Here is a 22,556-nt window from a genome sequence, read left to right as displayed (position 1 = left end):
GTCAGACGGAGCAGATCTCCAACACAGATGCGTGCTGACTCGGCAGGTGGCGGCCGGCGACAGGTTCATTTTGGGTGGCTTGAATTATCGATGCCATATGTACACCGCTGGCTTCTCTGCTCCGCCGTACTCCGTCGCTTTTTATTCTGTTTATATCATATCATATAACGGATTTTTAAAGCCGGGTTTTGTTCAAAACAAGCTGAATCAGCACGCAAAGTTTACCAGAAGTTTTGTTTTTCCTTACTGCTAATAGTATCCCTCTTGTTCCATTCAAAGGCCTCCATGCTTATGAACAATAGATGCTCTGTTTAGTCTGTTTCCTCCTGTATCTATAGCTGCCGCTGTGCTAAGGTGGGGGAAGGTGGGTATCTATAATAGCTCGAGAGGTGGGCGACACACTCCGGACGGACTGCCAGTCAATCACAGGGTCGACTTGAAAAGACAGGCAATTATCGGCAGGCACATCCACACCTACGGGAATTCTGAAGTCAGCAATTAAGCCTAACCTGCAAGTCTTTATGCTGTGGGAGGAAAATGGAGTCTGCAGAGATAACCCAGGCACACTCGGGGAAATTATGCACGCTTCACACAGAAGTACCACACAGCGAGCCCGCAGGTTCTAACCCCGAGGATGCGGAACATATGTTGTGGAGCCGAGTTTCAGAGTCTCCATGGATGGACTGAAGTTCAGCAGACAGGAATGTTGTTGTTGTTTATGCTCATAAAAAGCTTTCGAGTCGACATTCCAAGTGTTTGTGAACCGCATCCAAATAACGGAGCTTCACTGTAACATATAGTGGAATCTGATTAGATACACAGATGTACAACTACTATATCTGTGTCGTTTATGTCCAAGTTTACAGTTTCACATTTTACTTTTTTAAGTTTTGTCATGTTACAACCACAAGACCCATTTAGGGTTTTTTTCAATTTGATGTGATAAAGCAACACAAGGTAGTTCATAAAGTGTAAAGAAAATGATGCAATATTATCAGTTTTTACAAAGAAAAGTCTAAAGAGTATGTTGGAGATTTATTTTCAGAACTATCTTTCACTGCAGTTCTACCCATCATGACTGACAGTCTTTTCTTTTACCAGTTTATCATTTCAAGTTCAGTTAACTGGAATAGAGTGTTACGAAAATCATAAATTTTCAAGTATTGATACTGATTCTGAACCAGATTCTGGTCAGTACCTTTTTATTTTATTTTTTTTCAAGTACATTTCAGAAATGTGTGTCGTGGATTTGTAATCCACCACCTTTGCCACCAGGAGACACTCGGTGAAACCAATCTCCTTCAGAAGTCATTTAATTCACTACAGAAATATGAAAGTTTACCAGAGGGCAATCCCATGGTAACACACGGTGGTTGTGGCGTCATGCTTTGGGTAAGCTTCTCTTCAGCACTGGTTAGAGTGATAAATAGTTCAAATAAAGGCACATTTGTGCGTTAGAATGGCCCAGTCAAAGTCCAAACCTAAATCCACTTGAGGATCTGCATTGAAACTTAAATACTGTCAGTATTAAGTTTGAACTGTTAGGGAGCGATACAGGAAAATGTATGGGGAGCCAGAAGGGTCAAAAATAAATTCATCGGGCGTGCCGTGGTGGCGTAGGGGTTAGCGTGACCCATATTTGGAGGCCTTGAGTCCTCAACGCGGCCGTCGCGGGTTCGACTCCCGGACCCGACGATATTTGCCGCATGTCTTCCCCCCTCTCCTTCCCAGTTTCCTGTCAGCCTACTGTCATATAAGGGACACTAGAGCCCACAAAAAGACCCCCTGGAGGGGTAAAAAAAAATAAATAAATAAATATATTCATTGCTAATTCATTAATTAAATGTACCATGAAATAAATGTTTACATAATTTATTTAATAGACAATTGGTTGCAATGACTGCAACAGACTGGCGGCCTGTCCAGGGTGACCCCGCCTCTCGCCCGAAACGTTCGCTGGAGATTGGCACCAGCAGCCCTCCTTACCCTACTAGCGACAAGGGTGTTAGAAAATGGATGGATGGATGGATGGATGGATGGATGGATGGATGGATGGATGGATGGATGGATGCATTGAAAGAATTCAGTCATCAACGTCGAGTGATGGGGCTACCACTGATCCATTGAAATCCATTAGTTTAGCCTGATTCCTAAAAACTCAAACTTGTAACAGTGGGTGATGATGGCGGATTGGATAAAGTTGAATTTGGCTCAAAGAATCAGGCTGAACCAGTGGAGTTCACCAGATCAGTGGTAGCCACGCCGGTAACACAACCTCTCAGCTTTGACGGCCAAGTTTGACTGATAAACTTATTTTATGGTGACCCTGCAGGAGCAGGAACCATGAAATACTTAAATATACAGTACAGACCAAAAGTTTGGACACACAGTTGTGTCCAAACTTTTAGTCTGTACTGTATATCTGCATTTACTTATCTGCATTAGCTAATAAGCTTGGATTTTAACAATTTAATCACATATTAAATTTAAATATTTGTTTATTTCATGGTACATTATTACATGGTACAATAATGATAACACATCAAACTTATATAGCGCTTTTTGGGGCACTCAAAGACAATTAATCAACGATTTCGTGATTTATATATTTAATTTTGTCCCTTTTGTCCCTCCATAAAAATGTTGCTGCTGTAATTGTAGCAAAAGCTGACTCTTCAATGTATAAATTAACACACATTTAACATTTTGTTTTTGTTTTTTAAATGTCACAACATCTGGCATTTCCTTAGCACTTTGTAATTGAGCTGGTGTACCACATAAAATACCAATTATAATTGTAACAATAGTATTAACATGGCACTGGATATTAGGTAATTGTTCTTCAAATTATTTGAATCATTTCCAGAACACCTTTCTAAGGGCAAATGTCAGAAAAAAAAAAATAAAGTCACCTAAAAGTAACGTGAACAGCTGGATTTCACAGGCTGTAGCATACAAAAAGTGTAGCATGTATTGTTTACATCCCTTTTGCACGTCGTTTTTAGTCAACCTGATTCTGCTTCTTCAAAAAAAATGACACTATTTTATAGTAAAACAAAGTTACAGTTAAACTAAACATACTAGCGCCATAAACAGCAGCATTAAACTGTTGAATATCTACTTTTAGATCAGCAGTCTCTGCACATCCGAAGTCAAAGGCTTCTACTGAATTGAATGGCTCAAAGGCACCTTCACCGAGTTGATGATATCTAATCAGAGCAGCGCTTCAGAAGCCTAACACCGTTTAAATGCTTAAACAGTAAGAATCCGACAATAGGTCCGGAGGGAGATGAATACCTGGACCTCCCGCTCAATCCACCCGTTGTGTAAGCCAACAATTAGCTTCGAGTGTAGCTTAAAAAAAAAAAAATGCATGGAGCAGGTACAGCTCTTCCTCCAGATATCTGAAAATTGAGTTGCAAACAGACAACCAGACGCTGCCACGTCTCGCTCCATCTTACCCGGTCCCACTGTCTCTCTTTGTTGAGCAAAATAATGACAAGCTTGGGGTGCATCTGGTACCCGTCTTCGCTGAACGACAGATTGCGCCCCTCAAATGTCACATTCATCAGGTACCTGCAGAGAGAAACAAGGAGGAGAGGGAGAGAGCATCACTTGCTGAAAAACATTGTTGTCAGCGCCAATTTACATATGTCCTACATTTGCAATAGATGTCTAAGTATATCGTGTTGAGTGGTGTGGTTGCTTTTAAACAGTGAAGAGTCTTTAACATCTTATGCATCTTTGCTCAAAAACGTAATATTTAGACAATGTCAAACAATATTCTTCTCATTTTTATTTCTCTTTCAATTCCAAAATTCTACAAAATAAACATGTATATTCTAGGTTCATGGTCACTGCTCTCTCAATCATCTATAAGAACAGTTCCAATCTGATAGTCAATGACTTCACACAACTGAAATGAATCTTAAAAGTTACCAATCATCTCCTCAAGGTTGCAAAACCCTTGACTCCTTACTGCCCTTGTCTGAGTTACAAAATCTCCCACACCGTCATCACTGAACCATGGACTGCTCATATTGTCTGATTTTACTTATATGGTCCAAATAAAATAATTTTGTGAAACCACTTAGTATTTCCCACTCTCTTTTGGTGTACCCCAAGGCTCTGTGCTTGGACCTCATCGTTACTTAGCTCCTCCCAATTGGCACAATTTTCCATAAATGACATTTAATTCCAATTGGGATGTGGGCAACACCCGTGCGTGTCCATTAAGGGTGTTTGCTATGGCAAATTTAATAAATGAAGAAAACAATCGGTCCCATCAGTATGCAGATACACAATTATATTTCTTTCTATCTCTTGGATATCTTCAGTCAGTGATTGATAGGGCATGACACATTTCTTTTAAATTAAAGAAATGTAGATCCTTCACCTCCTCAAAGGTCTGAAAAATCAGCCAGGAGCTGCGTTTCCATGAACCATGTAATTGCTGTATTTGACATTTCGAAAATAAATTTGTCTAATGGAAGCACGCTAATAAAAAAAAACACAAAAAAACTTGCCTTTTGATAAAAAGTTTGGGTGCTAATGAGGCATTTTGTCCTAATCAAAAATAGATTTATTTCACAAAACTGCAATACAAACACTTTTTTCGCATCATGAGTCACATGATCAACAAGTGGACCTTACTACTGGCAGAAACCAGTAGTAACAGGAAGTAGACGACAGGAAGATGATGGCGCGGCTTGTTTTTTAATGACTTATCGTGCAAAAAACCTTCATTCATGCGTAATTTTAATCTGCTTTTCTTCTTTAATGGAAACATGGCAATTGCAAAAGTGTGTTTTTTCAACATTTGTAATGGAAACGCAGCTACCGTCCTCTTTTGCTCTGCCATGAGAAAGTGCTGACTGACAGACTTGGCCACCAGGTCAGGTCTGCACATGTGCAGAAACAATAATCATCCCCAATCGCAACTTTCTCACTATATTTAGTGACTCAGAAATAAACAAAAGACAAAATTGGTATAGGCCAAAATTGGAATCACTGCACCCCCTTTTGTCATACCACAGTGTCAGGCTAATTTATTGCATACAAGAATCAAAATACTTGCATAGCTTATGCGAAAGAGGAATTATTCTTGAAATATTATTTTCAAGATGATAATGATCCCCAAACACGCCAATAAGTGAAAAGCATCTTGATTCCAGACCAATTAGAGTAAAATTATGGAGTAGCCAGGCCAATACAAACCCAATGATGATACTGAAAACAGAGGAACTGACCAGTTTGATACAGAAGAACAGGAAACTAGCATTGACCAAACTAGGGCGACTAAATACTCTCCAGGGAGTCATTTGGGCCAGAACCGCTGTTGTTGTGTGACTTTTTAGATAGTTTAAAGATGTCTCACTTCATTTTCATTTTAATATTGCCCTTACAGTGCGACTCTTGGGAATTCCTACAGGTAGAAAAAGAGAGCAGTGCAATGAATGCCATTATTTTACGGACGCTGCGTTCTATACTCGTCATCTAAAGCAACAGGGCGGCAATTTCAACAAGGCAAACATTTACCGACAGGGCTGGTGGAAGACGACGCGCCTGTGGAGACAAAGCAGCTCGCATTTTGGCGTGTGCACATCTGGGTTTGTAAAGGAAAGTAAGAAAACCTTATTGCTTCTGCCAAACCAGATCGTTTGAGCCGTCTTCGAGCGAACGCTGCACCTCGCCCCCAGGCAGCCTCGCGGTGATTACGGTCACCGTGTGTGTAGGATTTTCATGTCAGGTGAAATCATCTCTTTCACACAAACACACACACACACATGCAAAACATTTTAACGCTTTCAATCGCTCACGCTGCCATCTCCTCCTCACTTTCCCTGTGACTGTTTCCATGGTAACCTTGCATCAAAACCGTGCACAAGTTACATATGATTATATGAAAAAAAAAAGATAAAGAGTAAGACTAGTGAACCTGACTTTAAAGTGATTATTTGTAATGCTAATAGGTCTGTAACTCGATATCTCCTACAATGCGTCTCTGTAATTCGACTTCCTGTATTAAATATTGATATTTTCCAATGGGCTCTTATGATCCGAATCTTCCCATCTCATGCAGCCCCATGTGTCCGACTAAGAGCCCCGTCCTGAAGAGTCCTGGCGCTGTTACAAAGTGCACAGAATCTGCTGCATAAATCATAAGCCATTTACAAAATGACTCGACACCACGGCAGCTTTAATCTTTACTGGGGGGGGAAAAAAGAGAGAAAAAAGGAAACAAGCGATACGCGGTCATTCAGATGGTGTGTGTGTGTGCATTTCTGATAGCAGCGAAACACAAGCATAAATGTGTTGCCATGGCACCCACTACCACTGTGATTTCTGAGCCAATATGTGGCCGTTGCTGTGGCAACGGTAATCTCACAGAGGGTGGGAATGAGACTAAGTGAGGGGTGGGCTTCGGAGGGGAAGAAAGAGGAAGCAGACGGGTGCTTACTACTACACTGTAACGCACTAGAGGTGGGAATTATGGGCTTAAAGTTTTCTTATGACATTTTGTTGTTCCATTGTGAAACCATAAAAGTGACAATAAGAACTATTTATTAGGTCTTCTCTTTAGGTAACTGTGTGCTTGTGACTGCATCATGGCCCCACAAACACAAATATCGCTCTTGAAAAACATTCCTCTTTGCTTCTTCAGGACACCAGTCGCATAAAGAAGTGTGATTTGTATCGCTAAACTGCACACAGTAACTGCATTTAATCATATTTTCAACTTTATTGACATTTATTGATACTTTCATTGAACAAACAGTGGAGAAAATCCTGAAAATGCAGATACATTTGGGGAGGTTTAAGCATCACCAATTTTAATTTAGTGATGCTTATTAGATTATTATGATAAATTTAGTATAATAAATAATAAACACACCTCATCCGCTTCTCGTTGTGTGACCAGGCTGGTCACAATACCAAAATTTTGCTGGACGACAAAACTGACCCAGAAATTACTGCGATAACAAAAAACACAAACAACACAACCCGATAAGAACTCGTCGGACTATGTGAGCGACGCAAACGTTTCCCGTGCTCGCTGCGTGGGCCTGACACAGATAGGTTTCAGCACATGTTCTGCCGTGAATAATGGAGGAGCCGCGTGAAACATTGATAAGTCAGTTTTAATAAATTAACCGCAGCATCAATTAGTCATGAATTACACTCCTTAGCAATTATTGTACTATTGGATTTGCGAAGGGGGCTGAGGGGGGGGATAATAAAATCCAACGTGAGGGAGGATAAAATTACCCATATGGTGATGTGGCATATTGTGGCTGTGCAGCGTACACACATGGGGTGTACAGTGCGAATGGGAGACGAGGTGCGAAGTTGTTTGTTGTGTGAACGGGGTTGTACTCTCAAGTGTGCATTCAGACTAGATGCATAAACACTCTAAAAACACAAAGTTGGTTTAACTTGAGAGCTGAGTGACGGATCATTCACAGTTCCTCACAAAGGCATGTTGGCATTTGACTTCATTTTGGGGCTTCAGACTAAAGGAGGATGAATACAGATGCATGCCGCACTTTTCAGATTTTTAGACGGCAAACACTGTAAAAACCATTCATCGTTTTTCTTATATTTCAAGGTTGAACTTTCGTTTACCTGAAATCCAAATAAAATAAAACATTTTGTAGCTTGATGTGAAAAATCTGGTACAAATACTTTTGTAAGGCATTAGTCATGGCTACATTTACAACCAAAAACAAAACCATACTTCTATTTCGTTGTGTTCATAATTTTAACAGGTAGAGCCAAAAACGACAGAGCAGCTACTAGAACTGAGACATGCGGCTCTGATTTGATTTATTTTTGGAAAACGATGCGTCTTAAACAGATTGGGTTAACATCCTTGAAAAGAGGAGAGACACCTGAGGCAATGCTTGCCTTTTTAAACTCCTATTTCAGAGTATTTTGGAATGAAACCTGCATAACATAGGCACAGGAAAACAAATGAGAAACCTTTTAAAGCCCGCAGCAGAGACAACTAAATAATGCAGCTCAGTAAAAGTAGGGCTGTGCAAGAAAATGACTATTTTTTCTAAGACAAACGCAGCTTGTTTAAACAAAGTTTTCAAACTGTATTACGCCCTGTAAAGAAAGCTGACTGGAGTTAGTTTTTTGTTTTTTTGGTGGTATGGACTTTCTCTCAATGCTCCATGGGAATTTAACATACTGCCTTCCAAATTCAGCTAACTAGTAAACAGCGTCCACCTGCATGTAATTTAGTCTGAGTGTAAATACAGATGTTCTGTAAAGAGTACAGGGGAACAACAAATCAAAGCAGAACCGCTCCATCCCTGGAGAAAACTCTCTCAGCAAACTAATTGGAGACATTCATTTTTGATTTTTCCATGTCCTCTGTGGTCTGACCTGGCTGCAACAAACTAAGTGGTCTTTTGTAAATAACTGCTCAATTTACATGAGCAAATATTTCCATGGATACCTGCGTTTTGTGACCGTGAGAGCACATTAGTGTACAGGAAGGCCAAGAATCTTGTTATTTTATAGAAACAAAGAACTTTAGGAGAAAGGCAATAGCAGGTCACATAAATTAGAAACAAAACCAGTAAGACAACTCTTTATTAAAGGCTTATGGAAGTTTTCTTATTGATATTTTCTGACCGAAGCGGTATTTACAGTATGTTCCTAAGACTTCTCTCAGATTACTTTAATACAACTTGTGCTTTTAAGGCCAAGATTTGGGGTGTGTACAGTTGGACCAAACAATAGTTCAGGTCTCGTCAGCCTTTTACCCGTTTAATCAAGCAGGCATGAACAATGAGCAGTAGCTGTGATAATCTGATTTTAAAAAGTTATTTTTCCTGTAGAGGAAACCTGGTTAAATCCATCCATCTTCAGAGGGTTGCAAGGTGGCTGGTTGAGAGGTGAGGTGCAGTGGACACCATATTCACAGGATTAGCAGGGTTTCTCCCAGAAAACTTGCTAAGCACGGTGGTCGGGGCGCTAAGGCGGTCCAACGGGTTTTTGTATTAAAAGATGGTAAGTAGACAGGAAATGTAAGGTGTACAATTCCCTGTCTGTGTCACCACCGAATGAGTCCAGCCAGACCAACACAGACTCCAGTAAGCATTTTATCACAAACTCTTTTCCCACCTTTGACAACACTTTTCTCTCCCTCAGCTCCATCAGAACTGGAGAGATTTCGTTTGGGGAAAAGTGTTTGCCTGGATGTCTCACTGCTGAGTGGATCAGACTCGCACGACATGGGATCGATGAAGCCTCTATAAACACCCTTTCCCGAGCGAGACACCTCCTGGTAACGCTCAGGTTAATGATGGACTGGAAACTGGCATTCACCCAACTATTATGGAATTTGTTGGAGAACGTAAAGTAGTTCTCCTCCTTGTTTCCCATGTCAGTTTGTCCTTGTTGTGTGGCTTCTGTCCTCTCCACATCTGGGACGTCTGAACCAACTCCCTGTTCTGAATTGTTAGCCTCCCCGTCCGGGTTGGTTTATTCCTTTCGGAACAGTTGAAAAATCGCTCACAGCGGCTTTGCTCTTGTTCTTAGAGCCACCCCAGCCGGGGTAGCCTCGTCTGTGGGAACTGTTAGCAACACACCACTGGTTGGGGTTTCACTGATGTTTTTATCGGTTAACTGAACTTCCCTGTCCGGGGAACAGTTAACCTCAAAAACAACAGAAACCCTACAATTCAGAGATTACCTTTAGGACAAACTGGTGGCTGTGACGTCTCTGACTCTCTCTGCCTCTGAGATAAGTTCCCCATCTGGGGAACTTGGTAAATCAAAGACGCTGGTGTGTGTGCCTTTTAGTGGAGGCTTATCTGGCAAAGCCAGAAATGAAATTGAGGAAGTCAAAACTTGACACGTCAGTTCAGCAAAGGCTTTTGCTGTGAGGTCAGCCGCAGAAAAATCTTCCCCAGCCAGGTCAGTGTTTTCTTTGGGAACAATTGAAATTTAATTAATTGGAAGAAATTGCATTAGGTTTTCTATGACTTTAATATGTCTGCTATAACTAATGTATATTCACATATAAAATAGTTTCATTTACACTTTTTTTTATGTTCTTGTCATGTGGTAGATCTCAGCCAGCTGCTGAGAGAAAAATTACATCTTGGTCTCAAAAAGTTTGGGCACACCTGATCTACAGTTTTCCTTACCTCCGCTCTTCGGGGTTCAGCCAATCAGTGCCAAGGGTAATGAATGGCGCTCCTGGATTGGCTGCTTTACAAACACTAGGCAATACCATTTTAAGTATCATTGCAAGTAGCAAACTAATAGGGTTATTAAATGGAGTCATGCGTCAATGTCTGAAGCCCTCCATCCCTGCTCAAAAAAGTAGTTTGTAAAATTCAGTTGGTAAAAATGTCTGATTTTTAGATGAGAAAAACTCAATAATAACTGGCATTTCAAAAAATAACTTAACACGTTCACCTATGATTTAATCAGGAGACGTGTCAAACCAGGAAGACGCAGGTCTGAAGAGGGTCTGACAGACAGCAGTGGTTCACACTATTGATGAGTAAGAGTTTTATTATTCATGAATGGATTGCACAACAGGACTGAGAGCCAGCTGCAACTGTACAACAGGTAAAACTGATGATTACATGAGAAATTACAAAGAAAGAGAAGTGTTCGACTTTTTAACATGTCTGCATAGAGCTTGGAGGAAACGACTGAGTGAAGGATATTTAGGGACAGACAGATTAAAATATTAAAGTTCAGATAAAAAAGACATGAGGATGGATGATAGGGGGAAAAAAAACAAGTTTTCTTGACCTAGTTCCAATCATCCTCCTCAACCCCCCTCAAAAAAGAAATGCCACCTTTCAAACTCCTCCCTCTGATCTGCTCCATAAAAACACAGCCAAATGTTCTGATCCAGACTCAGACATGGGGGAAAACAGAAAAGCCAAGACAAACAAACGCACAGAAAGACATCTGAGGAAACAGAGGCGCACACTCATCCCTCTGCTCCGCCGGGTCAACACGCTGCCTCGGAGTGTTCTGCACCCACACACACACACACCCCCACACACACACACACACAGATGCTCCACTGAAAGCTTACCGGGGGCCACGCGAGTTCAAACCCGTCCACAGAGTTTAAAAGCACTTGACACCTTTCCAACTCCGAGCTCATCTGGAACCTGTCCACGCCTGGCAAGGTCAGGGCCGCCGTTGTCAAACTCATGATTCTCGCGCCGTTGTGTATTGCTCACAAGTGATTTCCGCCACCATCTTTTTCTGTCTCTGCGAGCTTTCGCCTTTGTTTTTCTTCTTCTTTGCTGCTATCTTCTTTTGTCAGGCGGGTGCTGTGGCGTTAGCTGGAATGTCACGGCGCTGGCTACGAAGGACTTCATTCACTTAGTGCAGTCATGTGTCCTTCTCTCGTAAATGCTGAGCCAGGCAGAGAGCGTGCCATCGGTGTAAGTCGACCAGATGACAAAAACCCCTCGGCAGATCGTTCAACGTAAGACAGGAACTCACACTGGGTGAGGTTTTCAAATCCGGAGCATCGAAAACTCAATGCACATATTCAATCAACAGTGTTGTGATAAAAATGATGCATAATCCAAATGGGAAACAGACTGTAAAGCCATGTAAGATGTTAATTAGTGACTTGCGCTTATTATGAAAAGGCTTAAAATATATGCAGCTTTTATTGCTGCAGCATGATCACTGAAACAAGCAGATAAAAGCTGAAAAAGGAGTTCATTTCTGTCAAAAACCTCTACATTTATTTGACATATTTACAAGAAAAAAATCTGGACAACCTGATCATTTTTCACGATTAAAGGCATAAATTTACAATATTAACTTAGATTTTCTTTGACAGTGTGAAGTCAAATATCTACATGAAAAACCGATTATAAAATTAGACATTTGTGACAAAAAATGCTTAGATCCTCTACATTAGGACTGAAGTGGTAAATTTAGGAGATAAACATCAGGATATGAAAGTGTCAGCGGTACATCAGGGCTCTTTTATTGTATCAAAACATTTCACCAGGAAGGCCTTGAACGGGAAAAGGTGTTGCCAAATACACGCCTAAGAGTGAAGAAGAAGCTTCAACATGGCTGCATTGAGTCTGCACCCAGAAAAAGAAGCAGGATGTACCAGTTAGTCTCTGGAAAATATCCGGATGCATATCTCCTAAGTCTACCACTAAAACCTTAGAGGGTTTCTGGCTCTTTTTTCAAAAATATCTGACATTATAATAATCTCAAATACTTATAATTTTTTTTTTTTGGTTTTATTTTGTTTTGTTTTATACAAATATCTGACTTGACAATGTCAGAGAATATCAGAGATTTAATATTGTACATTTACTCCATTAAATGTGAAAAATTTGCTTGAAGTACCAGATAATATCAACTTATTTTTCTACATATATAAATTAATGTTGACATTTCCGAATCTTTTTTATGCATCAATCTGGGGTCAGACTTTTTTTTTCTTTGATCTCGCCTTATTACTCCATCATCCTTAAATTATTCTTTACTTATTGGTGTTTATTTGAGTTTCAACAAACCACTTAATGGTAACCCATGACTTCCTGTTTCCATGGGGTTTAAATATGAAGTGGCCCGTTCCTATTGGACAGCGGACACAACTCTGATTGGGAATCACTATTTATTCTGTCACCACAAAAGATCTGCAGGATGATAACAAAGAAAATATTACAAACACACCTCCAGAGCTCCCAGTTGGAGAAGTGCAGCATCATGAGATCACAAAGTCTCCATAGCAACCACCAGCATCTACAGGCCAACTGATTGTAGAGTTTGCCAAACTCTTCTTCAGATTTTGTTGTGTGAATGGAGAATCTGCGACTACAAGCCAAATCAGAATCTAGAAACATTAAAAGAACATAGCTACCCAAAAAACTAAATACAGAATATGTGACAAAACCAGAACCAAGTCATAATCAAAATACCAAGCTAAAGGTCAAACCTTCGTCACTCTCTGCTTTATGGATTCAGCCTTTCTGTGTGAGATTATGGTGCTGCAGCAAAAGATTAATATACATTTAGGTCTTTTTACGCATCCTTCATCGGGGAAATCATTAAATGTGACAGACAATATATGAATTCTTCTCCACAATATAAGCTGCATATTAGATGTAGAAACAGAACCAGGTCAAACAGACGATTCATTTTAATTTAGAGGTTTCAATGAAACAGGAGGGCTTAAGATCTTCTCCAAACTGGATATGTCTAACAACTGTGCCTTTCTAAGATGAGTGACCAATGAGTGTGGAAAATTCATAGCACCATTAGAAAGAGACGTCCATGTGTTTTTAAAGATGTCCTTTTGATTGCTAAGCTGGAGCGTTTAGCAATAAAAGTGTGAAAACAAAATATTCACAGCACCCTGTTTTCTGTTTTTCTTGCATTTTGTCCCTCTTTAGTGTATTAAATGTTATGTGATAGACCAACACAAAGTAATGCATAACTCTAACATTTGTGCTTTTCATTAGCAAATAAATAGGAGAAAGTCATCAAAAAAAAAAAAAGTTTTGTCTCGTAGTGTAATGTTTTCAGAGTGGTTTAGTGGTGCACAAATGACAACGCTTTTCCTTTTATTAAAAATAAATCGCAAAAGAAAGGAGCTTCAAAACGTCATGTGAAAAATGAAAAGGCTGTCATAGGTTTCTTATGGTCTTTCCTTGTTTTTTAAAGTATTTCATCATTCATAGGGATGCACTGTGGAGATGTACAACATGGTTCTATAGTCCAGCTAGAATAGAAACACCAGCTAAATGTTAAAGTGTAGGGGTCTTGTTTCATCCAGCTGACTAGCAGTGCACAGAACCAACATGACAGGAGAAATGTAAATCAGTTACTCTATCATCCATGTGGCTTTAGACTTACTTCGACACCTAAAAGAACTTCAAGCTATTAGAGTAAAATAACTGACAGTTCATGAGGTTTGAAATTCCTAAAAAGAAATGTAAGGGAACTATTTAATCACCAATGATATCGATGACATCATGATGAATAACTAAAGCAACATTGACAGAAATGTGGAACATATTTATCACAAATACTCTGCATATCTAGTCACGCTCTCCTGATCTGTTGTTTTGATTCTCTAAGGCTGTTTTCACACCAGGTAGTCCGGTGGACTCGGCTGGATTGGGGACCAAAACTGGCTGCACCAAGAACTACAGAAGAAAACGACACAAAAACCTCTGAAGAAGACACTGAGTATGTCAGATTTTTGCAGTTGTAGGATTTCTATTTTGTCTCTGATAAAAGACTGTGAGCCATTTCTCCCACTAGGGCTAGACTCACGCGTTTGTTTTGGTTGCATTTACCCAGAATGCCTTGCATTATAGTCAACTTCCTCCTTTTGGGGCGGTTTCCGGTCCGCTTGATGTTCACATATACATTGAACTGAACCGAAGCATAGGTTTTCTGGCGGACCACAGTTTGCTTTTTTGTTCCGCGTCAGAGTCCAATTCACACCTCCCCAAAAGAACCAGACTTCTTCCTAGCCAAACAAAATAGACTCAGCTGTGAACTGTCCAGGAAGTGGAGCATCCTTCCAGCCAACTAAGAGCTTCATTCAGTTCAGAGCAGATAAACTCTTTGCCAATTGCTAATCTCCTGATTGAACACTTGAAGACAAAGGTTATCACCAAACAAATTTAGTTAAGGCAGCGAAAGGCGAAGGATCTCAGCAGCACTCGCAACTGATCTAATCAACTACACAGCTAAGTTGATTATAAAACTGCAGGTCTGAAGTGCAGACAATGGCCGGGGAGGAGCAGAGCAGTGCAGATGAGAGGAAAATCACCAGGAGGACAGAAGAGAGGACAGAAGGTGTGAGCACCAATTCACAGAGGTGAGCGTAAAAAGCAGAATAGATGAAAACAGACGTGGGGGGGAAAAAAGGCACCAGAGAAGAAGAAAAGAGAAGACCGTGGGGGCAAGGCGGACAAAGGCAAACAGGAACGGGGTTAGGATAAGGTTCAACAGAGCAGGGAGCGGCGCAGGAGAGTTGAACAAAGCAGTTCAGGCACACACAAACAGAGTAGGGGAATAATATTCCAGGGGCAGCAGCAGCTGCCATGAACTCCACCACTGGTTCAAAGCAGGAAGCAGTAGTGAAAGAGCAAAACCTCAGAAAGGAGTAAAGCACAGACTGGGACTGAAGTGATATCAGAGGAGTACACGGCTGAGCTCTGAGGTTTTGGTGAGGGCTGCTGGGGTTCACATGCAATCAGCCACAGAGGTGAGCATGTGTTTCTGCTGATGCCAAAGTGGGATGTTGGAGTGTGATTATAAAAAGAAAAAAAAAAGGTGGTGTTTTTGTATTAACTTAAGCTTCTGGTGAGCAGCTAACACCGGGATGGCAGAAAATGTTGTGCGCAAAGTGTTTCTAAGCCTTTTAAGCAAATCTTTTTACTTTGTCACATTATTTCTGTTCAAGCCAATATACATACACCCAAATTAAAATTAAAATACTTCAGAAGTCATCTGAATATGAAAATAAACTATATACATGTACAGTATATCTACTAGCTATACAGTGACTAGCTACTAGCTTGCAGTGCTAGTGGATATACAGGCAACAATCCTAAACATACAACCAAATCCAAAATGCAATAGTTTAGATTAAAGCCATTTAAAGGAATGCCCAAGTCAATGTCCAGATTAAATCTGACTGAGGAAAAGTGCCAAACCGTGACCATCCATTCTCAAAGTAGATCAAGGTTTTTTGGTAGAGGCTTACCCCCAAAACTTTGCAGCTGTAACTGCAGCAAAAACTGTTTCTAAGCGTTATATATGAACAGAAATCTCGTCAGATCTTTTTCTAAAAACTTGTCAGAAAACATGCATTATTTTTCTCCCACTTCATATTATGCACTGCTTTGTGTTGCTCTGCCAAAATTGAGGTGTTTTTCATAAGGAATATCTAAAAGTGAAAATGGACAGGGCACAGGGGTCTAAAATTCTTTTATAGTGTGTGTGTATGGGTGGGTGTGTGTGTGTGGGCGTGGGCGTGTGTGTGTGTGTGTGTGTGTGTGTGTGTGTGTCCCTTCAGCTCCATTTCAAAGCAGCATTGTTATAAGACATGAGCAGGAAGCCGATTTTGTCACAACAGCAACCAGAGTGGTGTCCTCACTGAATCACTGACAACCTCTTCAGTAAACACGCCTCAGACGGCGCTGCTTCTCCTGCACAGACAGACCTGTTCGGTCCTGACGGCATTAAACCCCCCACACTGAGTGAGCCGACATGGACAGCGGCGGGAAGGTGAGACTGCTCCTGAAAGCACTCTCCGGCGCTGTGCTCTGGAGCACACCGCGACAGGGGACGGCGTTCGCCGACTGAAACGCCACTGGGAGCAATTAGGCGGAGCGCGGCGCGGCCGGACGCACGCTTCGAGACCGGTTCAAGAGGCCTGCTGCTGGAACGGACGGCTGAAGGGGCGGGCTTTCCTTTCAGGGGGATAACAAGGGGATCTGATCTCTGTGTAGGGAAGGTGTGGGATTGGCGTTCAGGAGTGTGGACCAGCATCTGTGTTCTTTTGCAAACATGCTGATCTACACCAGACTAAGACGCTGAATCACCTGAATGTGTCCTTTTATGAAGCAGCTGTATGTGGCATTTTCCCTTTAATTAATCAATCCCATATTAATCTGTGTTAATTTAAAGGAAAGTGAATGCTTAAAACTTAAAAGTATCTAATGTTTGTCCCCCCAGCACCAGTCTTGCATTCGATTACATTTTAAGATAACAAATGTGTGATAATTCGCTGAAAGTTAAGAGAAAAGTGTAGTTTTTAAACCCATAAAGATTTATTTTAGATCTTAAAACTACAGTTTGTAACTTTTACTACAAATATATTTTTTTACATATTTGCTGAAACTGACACTATGTTGTGATATTATTGTATGAAACAGACAATCTGAAAAAAAGAGCTCCTCTGTCTTCTCCCAGTGCTAACTAGAAACAACCGATAAAGCCAGAAGGAGAGTCATAGAGCTGCCAATCATGCGTGTGTACTACCTCCTGATTTCCACCCCACACTTTCCTCTCTGCTGAGCTGCGCTTCCTGATAGCAGAGCCAGTTTGTCGTGAATGCTAAGGCTAGTTAGCATGGCCACCAATGATGGCAGATAAACAGTTTTCCTGCAAAGATAAGTTGTTGAGCAAAAATCTGCTTGGTCCAAAACATTAAAAGGACTAACAGAAATGTTGCAGCTACCCACATGAAAAGGCCAAATTGGAGAAAGATTTTATGGTCAGACAGAACAAATATAGAGCTATAAGAAAAACCTTTAAATAAATTAAAGTGAGGCTTTTTTAAGACAGGGCCCGCTGTCAAGCATGGCGGTGGTAGTATCATGCTTAGCTTCCAGAGGAGGAGGATTGCACAAAGTGTCTTGAATAATAACTGCCGAATTATTTAACTTTGCTTCAAGTCATCTGCTTGAAATTTGAAATGTACATAAAACTGTGTTTTTCCACATGCGACGGATGGCAAACACACAACAAAACTGGTTTCGTAAAGTATAAATCAGGCTGATTTTTAAAGTTATGGAGTGGAAAGCCAGAAGTTTTTCAATAGCTACAAAAAGTGTGTGGTTGAGGTGCAAGTTACGACTTAGACACCTATTCTAATGTTAGTAGAGGTGTATGGAAATATTTGAGTTTACTTTTGAGCCTGTAGGAAATATGTTCAAAAATTGCCATTAAAATTACATTTTTGAAACTTTTTAAAGTTCAAAATGAAAGTTATTTGCTGTCTGATGACACCCCAACAAAAAAGGAGCAACAAAAATGCTTTGACTAGATATGTTCGGTAGATTAAAGACCATGACGAATGTACGTAAACGCATCAGACTTGGACTTGGTTTCTGTGAATTCCTATTGCTAAATGTCTCAGCATTAGGGACAAAGATTCTTGACCTGGTGAACCCCAAATTAAACTTTTCCCTGAGGTGTGGAACATTGTTCCCTAATTGATCCAATTGCTGCATGAGTGCAGGTGTCTTCCCGTTAGAAAGTGTAAATACGGTTTGCTGTGTCCTCCGTCTTACCTGAGGACTTCATTGGGGTTGCCTGAGATTGGGGTCTTCTTTTCCGGCGCTCCATGGCATTCAGATTTCAGCAGGGTGTGAGGTCCACGGTCCATCATCATGGTGGACGTCGCCATGGTGATAATCGCCACACCGTCCCGAACACGGGCTTCCAGACCGTAGTCCCACTCGTCGTAGGATACGGAGAGCAGACCTGCGACGACGAAGCAGGACGACGAGGTGAGATTCAGAGTCCTGACAATATATGCTGTGAATAAGTATTTGCCCTTTTGTTTTTTCTCTTTTGTCAGATTTAAATGTTAAGCTTATCAAATATTGTCCAAATTCAAAGATAACCTAATAAACCTGCCTTCTGCCCCCTCTTATTAAATCACAAATTAACCTAGGTGACATCACTAGCTGCACCCACAGGTGATTATTGTCAGACCAGCAGAACAAATAAATCAGTAAAAAAAACAACCTGTTTCACAACGCCAGGCTATAAAATGCTGCACTTTCATTTAATTAAGGAAGATATGAGTCAGCTGATTCTTCTCCAGGCAATTTCTAAGAAGAATGAGGACAGGTCAGCCTTGCTCAACACAGAGAATTGAAAGTCCGACTCAGTTTTGCCCAATACAATTGACGTGTCAACAAGATTACAACAGTGGGTTAGTCCATAACATGACATAACTAGTTTTTCTATGCTAAATAGAGACATTATTTACACATTACATATCAGCTGTGATTATTTCCACACTGTCCTGGACAATGTGCTTCTCATTCTCCCTTGTACTTTGTAGTTTAACACTCCTAAAAATGGTTGTAAAAAGGAATAATGGAGGAACGTTGTTGTGAAAAAGCAGGAGCTTCTTAAAGGGACACAGGCACAATTTCAAGGCATCAAATTGCAAAGTCAAATTTCTTTTGAGTCATATTTGACATTGTTAGCATTTCTATACCAAGTGAAGGCTACTTGATTGGGCTATAAAATGATGGTATGTGGCTATGAAAGGTGAGAAACAAAGTCTTGGACATCTATCAGTCTTGATATTCTTTGGGATTTACAAAGTAAATAAGTGCCATTATCCACAAATAGAGAAAACGTGGGAACAGTGGTGAACCTTCCAAGGGAAGCTGGCATACTGACTGACTTCAAGACAGCTTCCAGGACTTTGGGCTTGTTTTTACTAAAGTCACTTGTAAATTTAATGAGTCGTGGGTTGCGGTTTTTTGGGCTCATTTTTGAATGTTGCTCATTTGGGCTTGGACATAAGAAGAGACACATGAACAGCCCCAGAATTTGTCTGACATCCAGTTAGTCTTAGTCAGACTCTCCCCATCCATTATTTCCCGGATGATCCGTCCCGCTGTGTCTTTGTTAATGTCAATTTAATATATTTGCTGTGAATGACGTCGAGTTTCGCGTTGCGCTCCAAAAAACTGCAAACATCGAGACTAACCTGGACAGCGCAATAAACGTGAAAACAGCCATGAATGAACGGGTCCGTAACTAAACGGCATTATAATTGTTAATATTAAGATAAGTGTCACAAATCTGTGCAACAGGTCATCTGAGTTGTGGAGTTGCAGGAGGAGCTCTGTGCGCTGCGCTCTGACAGTAAATGCAGGGCCGTAACGCAGAACCTGGAGGCTGTAGGGGCCTGGGGGGGGGGACATGTTCTAAATTCCTATTTATAGTTTTCCAGACAATAGTGGACCACGCAAAAATTACTAACGTTTTTTCTGTTGTCTATTATAGCCATTAAACAATCTCCCATACAGCTCAACCATATAAGTGGAGACATACAGTATTGTTGATGTTACCATTATGAAATAACTTGCAATTAAGTATTGACAATGATCAATGTAAGATGGCAGAGGGTTGTTGTCAGCAACTGTTGACAATACCTAAAAAAGATACTTTTAATGTAACTTAGTTACTTTCCAAATCAAGTAATCAGTAATTTAACTAAGTTACTTTTTCAAGGAGTAATCAATAATCCAATAAAAGTTACTTTTCAAAGTAACTATGCCATCACTGGTGCCCAGTTGATTTTTTTTTTCTTTTTTGGGAGGGGGGGGGATTTTATTGTAATCCATAGGGGGGCCCAGAAGAAAATCTTTGGGAACCACTGCCTTAAAGAGTTTGTCCATCTGTCCAAAACAGACTGGCCATCTGCTGGCCTTTGTACCGCCTGTAACCTTTTCTCTTGTCTTTTTTTTTTAAAACCCTAGTTTAAAATCTTTACAAACATGTACTTTCATTTATATGTTTTGGTGTGTTTATTTTTCTCAAAGCCCATTTCTGAGGGTGACCTTGAGAAAACTCAATCTTCATTACATTGTCTTGTAACCAAGTGCTTAAACCATTCAACATAATTGCCTGAAGCTCTGGGAATTGTTTTATGTTTTCCCATAAAGCTGGGGTCACATCCGGCACTTTGTTTTTGCTCGTTATCTTATTTTGGAACAATATTAATCTGAGAGGAATTAAGAAAAGGGAGCAGACTAAAGTATGATGAGTGTTGATTTATTTTGAAAATCATCCAATCGTGCATCTAATAAACAGCTGTCATTTCAGATTAAAATCTATATTTCTCATTCAGAATGTAATTAACTAATGACAAAGCATCAGCATTAAGAGATGAGACGCAGTGTGTGTTGCCTTGTGCAAAAATGTTTATCTCTTTTAATGACAAACTGGTGTCGTGATTTCATCTCGTTTAGATCTAATGACGCTCCTCAGATCGGACTTACAACAAGTCCGATTCATTTAGGAGCTCATTCATTCCTCTTTGGGAAGCAGGTTTGTGTATTTGTACGTTTAAATCAGTTACAGGTCTGAATACGCAAACTTTTTAAAATTTTGTCTTAATGTGTTAATTGTTAATTGTTGGCCAGGTGTCAAGGTGAGACCCAACAGATTTACTTTCACAGGCGGAGCATCACGGCTTCCGCCATGACGCTCTACTTTTACCTAAAACTTTATTTGACATTTCGTTGGGTTTATTTCAAATGTAATGGAGACAAGGTGCTTTAAGCCAACCAATGCTAACGTTAGCCCAAAGCGCATAATTTTGGTATTATACTATACGCAACACATAGTGGCGCTGTGCTAGAGAAGCCACCAAAGCTAATGGACAGAAGAGAAAGGAGGTTATCCAGGTAGATGGCTAGCTTAGCAAAAGGGTAGGGATAGGGTTAGGGGGCTTCTTATACATATAATTCAAACTATTCCCTTCTGAGCTCCACTTTGGTGTTGAGTGAAAGGTGCACAGCTAATCTCAACATGTTACTTTGCTAGAGCTACAACCCTTTAAATCTTTGCCTGTCATTTAGGACATGGAATTATTTACACAAACAAACAAAAAAATCAGTTCAAGTTTGTTTGTATAGCAGGTTTGCACAAAGCAGTTCAAAGTTCTTTATATGATAAAACAAGAAAAACATTAATACTGCGCAAATGTATCAGCCAAATCAATAGTTCTTTTAATCTGTGTGAATCTAGAAAAAACAAAATTCAGAAACCAGGAGGCTTTACACAATACAAAGTTGTATTATTGTAGTGCACTGAATTGCTCTAGTTTCCTAGCAACTATTCATGACATTTTGCCTCAAAGTGGGGGTGCCATTTAAGAAAGCCAGTGACTATAGAGCGAATTGTTTACCTCAAATTCATTTTAATTAAAAATGTACATTTCTGCCAGCTGTCCATTTCGGTACGTTAAAAAGCAACTGGATTTCTGTCACCGTTTCGGTCTTTGGCCCGGTTCATCTCGCCATCCATCGCTCCGTCTTCCATTTAGCCCCGTCCTTTCGTCCTCTCCCTGTGTCTTTCAGTTGATCTGCGGCGATCTGACAGTGTATGACCACATGTCAGCCAGTCCACTATCATGTCAGTGGGCATAAATAGACAGGCGGCCTGGCAACCTGCCCTCCTCACGGGGCCTTAGCGCTGACAGCTCCGGCCCTTCAGGACCACATCTAAAAATCTCACAGTTTTGACACTTTCTTCAAACTCGCTCCCATAGCTTGTTCCTTTTTTTTTTTTTTTTTAACACAAAGTCACTGCTTGTATCTTATGGGAAGGAAGCGGTAGGAATGTGTGACATGTGCTCTGAGGTGGGTTCCTCTGCACTTTGGGAGCAGATGGATTCATTCCTCTCTCAGGAATTGTTGAAATGTCATAACACGGCCACGTAAACCGGTGACGTATAAGCTCAACGCCACCACATCTGTGAAATGTTTCACCGGCTATAAAAAGCGACTGCTGATTAAAATCTGGATCTTCCTGTAATATGCTCACCAATAAACTCTAAAAAAAACATTAATCTTTTATTGCAGCTTTTCAAAAATGCAATCTTTAGTTCACATACTTTTATGTTCTTGTGACGGGGGGGGGGAAATCCCCTCCAAGAAGAAGTAAAAATATTTGTTGTTACAAAACTCCTACAACTAGCAGCATTAATAACAATTCATAACAATTCCTATAAAAAATGTAGCTGTATA

The 22,556-nt window shown here is 40.5% G+C and overlaps 1 protein-coding gene across 3 annotated transcripts in view; it reads right to left on the bottom strand.

The window, feature by feature from the left end:
• grin2ba (glutamate receptor, ionotropic, N-methyl D-aspartate 2B, genome duplicate a) overlaps nt 1–22,556 on the bottom strand; it is a 171,999-nt gene that overhangs the window by 38,308 nt on the left and 111,135 nt on the right. For all 3 annotated transcript variants that reach the window (XM_032586919.1, XM_032586917.1, XM_032586918.1), the window contains 2 exons: nt 18,066–18,258; nt 3,462–3,576 (listed from right to left, as the gene is read on the bottom strand). In XM_032586919.1, the coding sequence (XP_032442810.1) occupies nt 3,462–3,576; nt 18,066–18,258 (308 nt within the window). The remainder of the gene's footprint in view (nt 1–3,461; nt 3,577–18,065; nt 18,259–22,556) is intronic.

Source organism: Xiphophorus hellerii, chromosome 16 (assembly GCF_003331165.1).
Source record: "Xiphophorus hellerii strain 12219 chromosome 16, Xiphophorus_hellerii-4.1, whole genome shotgun sequence".
In the NCBI taxonomy this organism is placed as follows: domain Eukaryota; kingdom Metazoa; phylum Chordata; class Actinopteri; order Cyprinodontiformes; family Poeciliidae; genus Xiphophorus; species Xiphophorus hellerii.
This window is presented reverse-complemented; position numbering and strand designations above follow the sequence as displayed.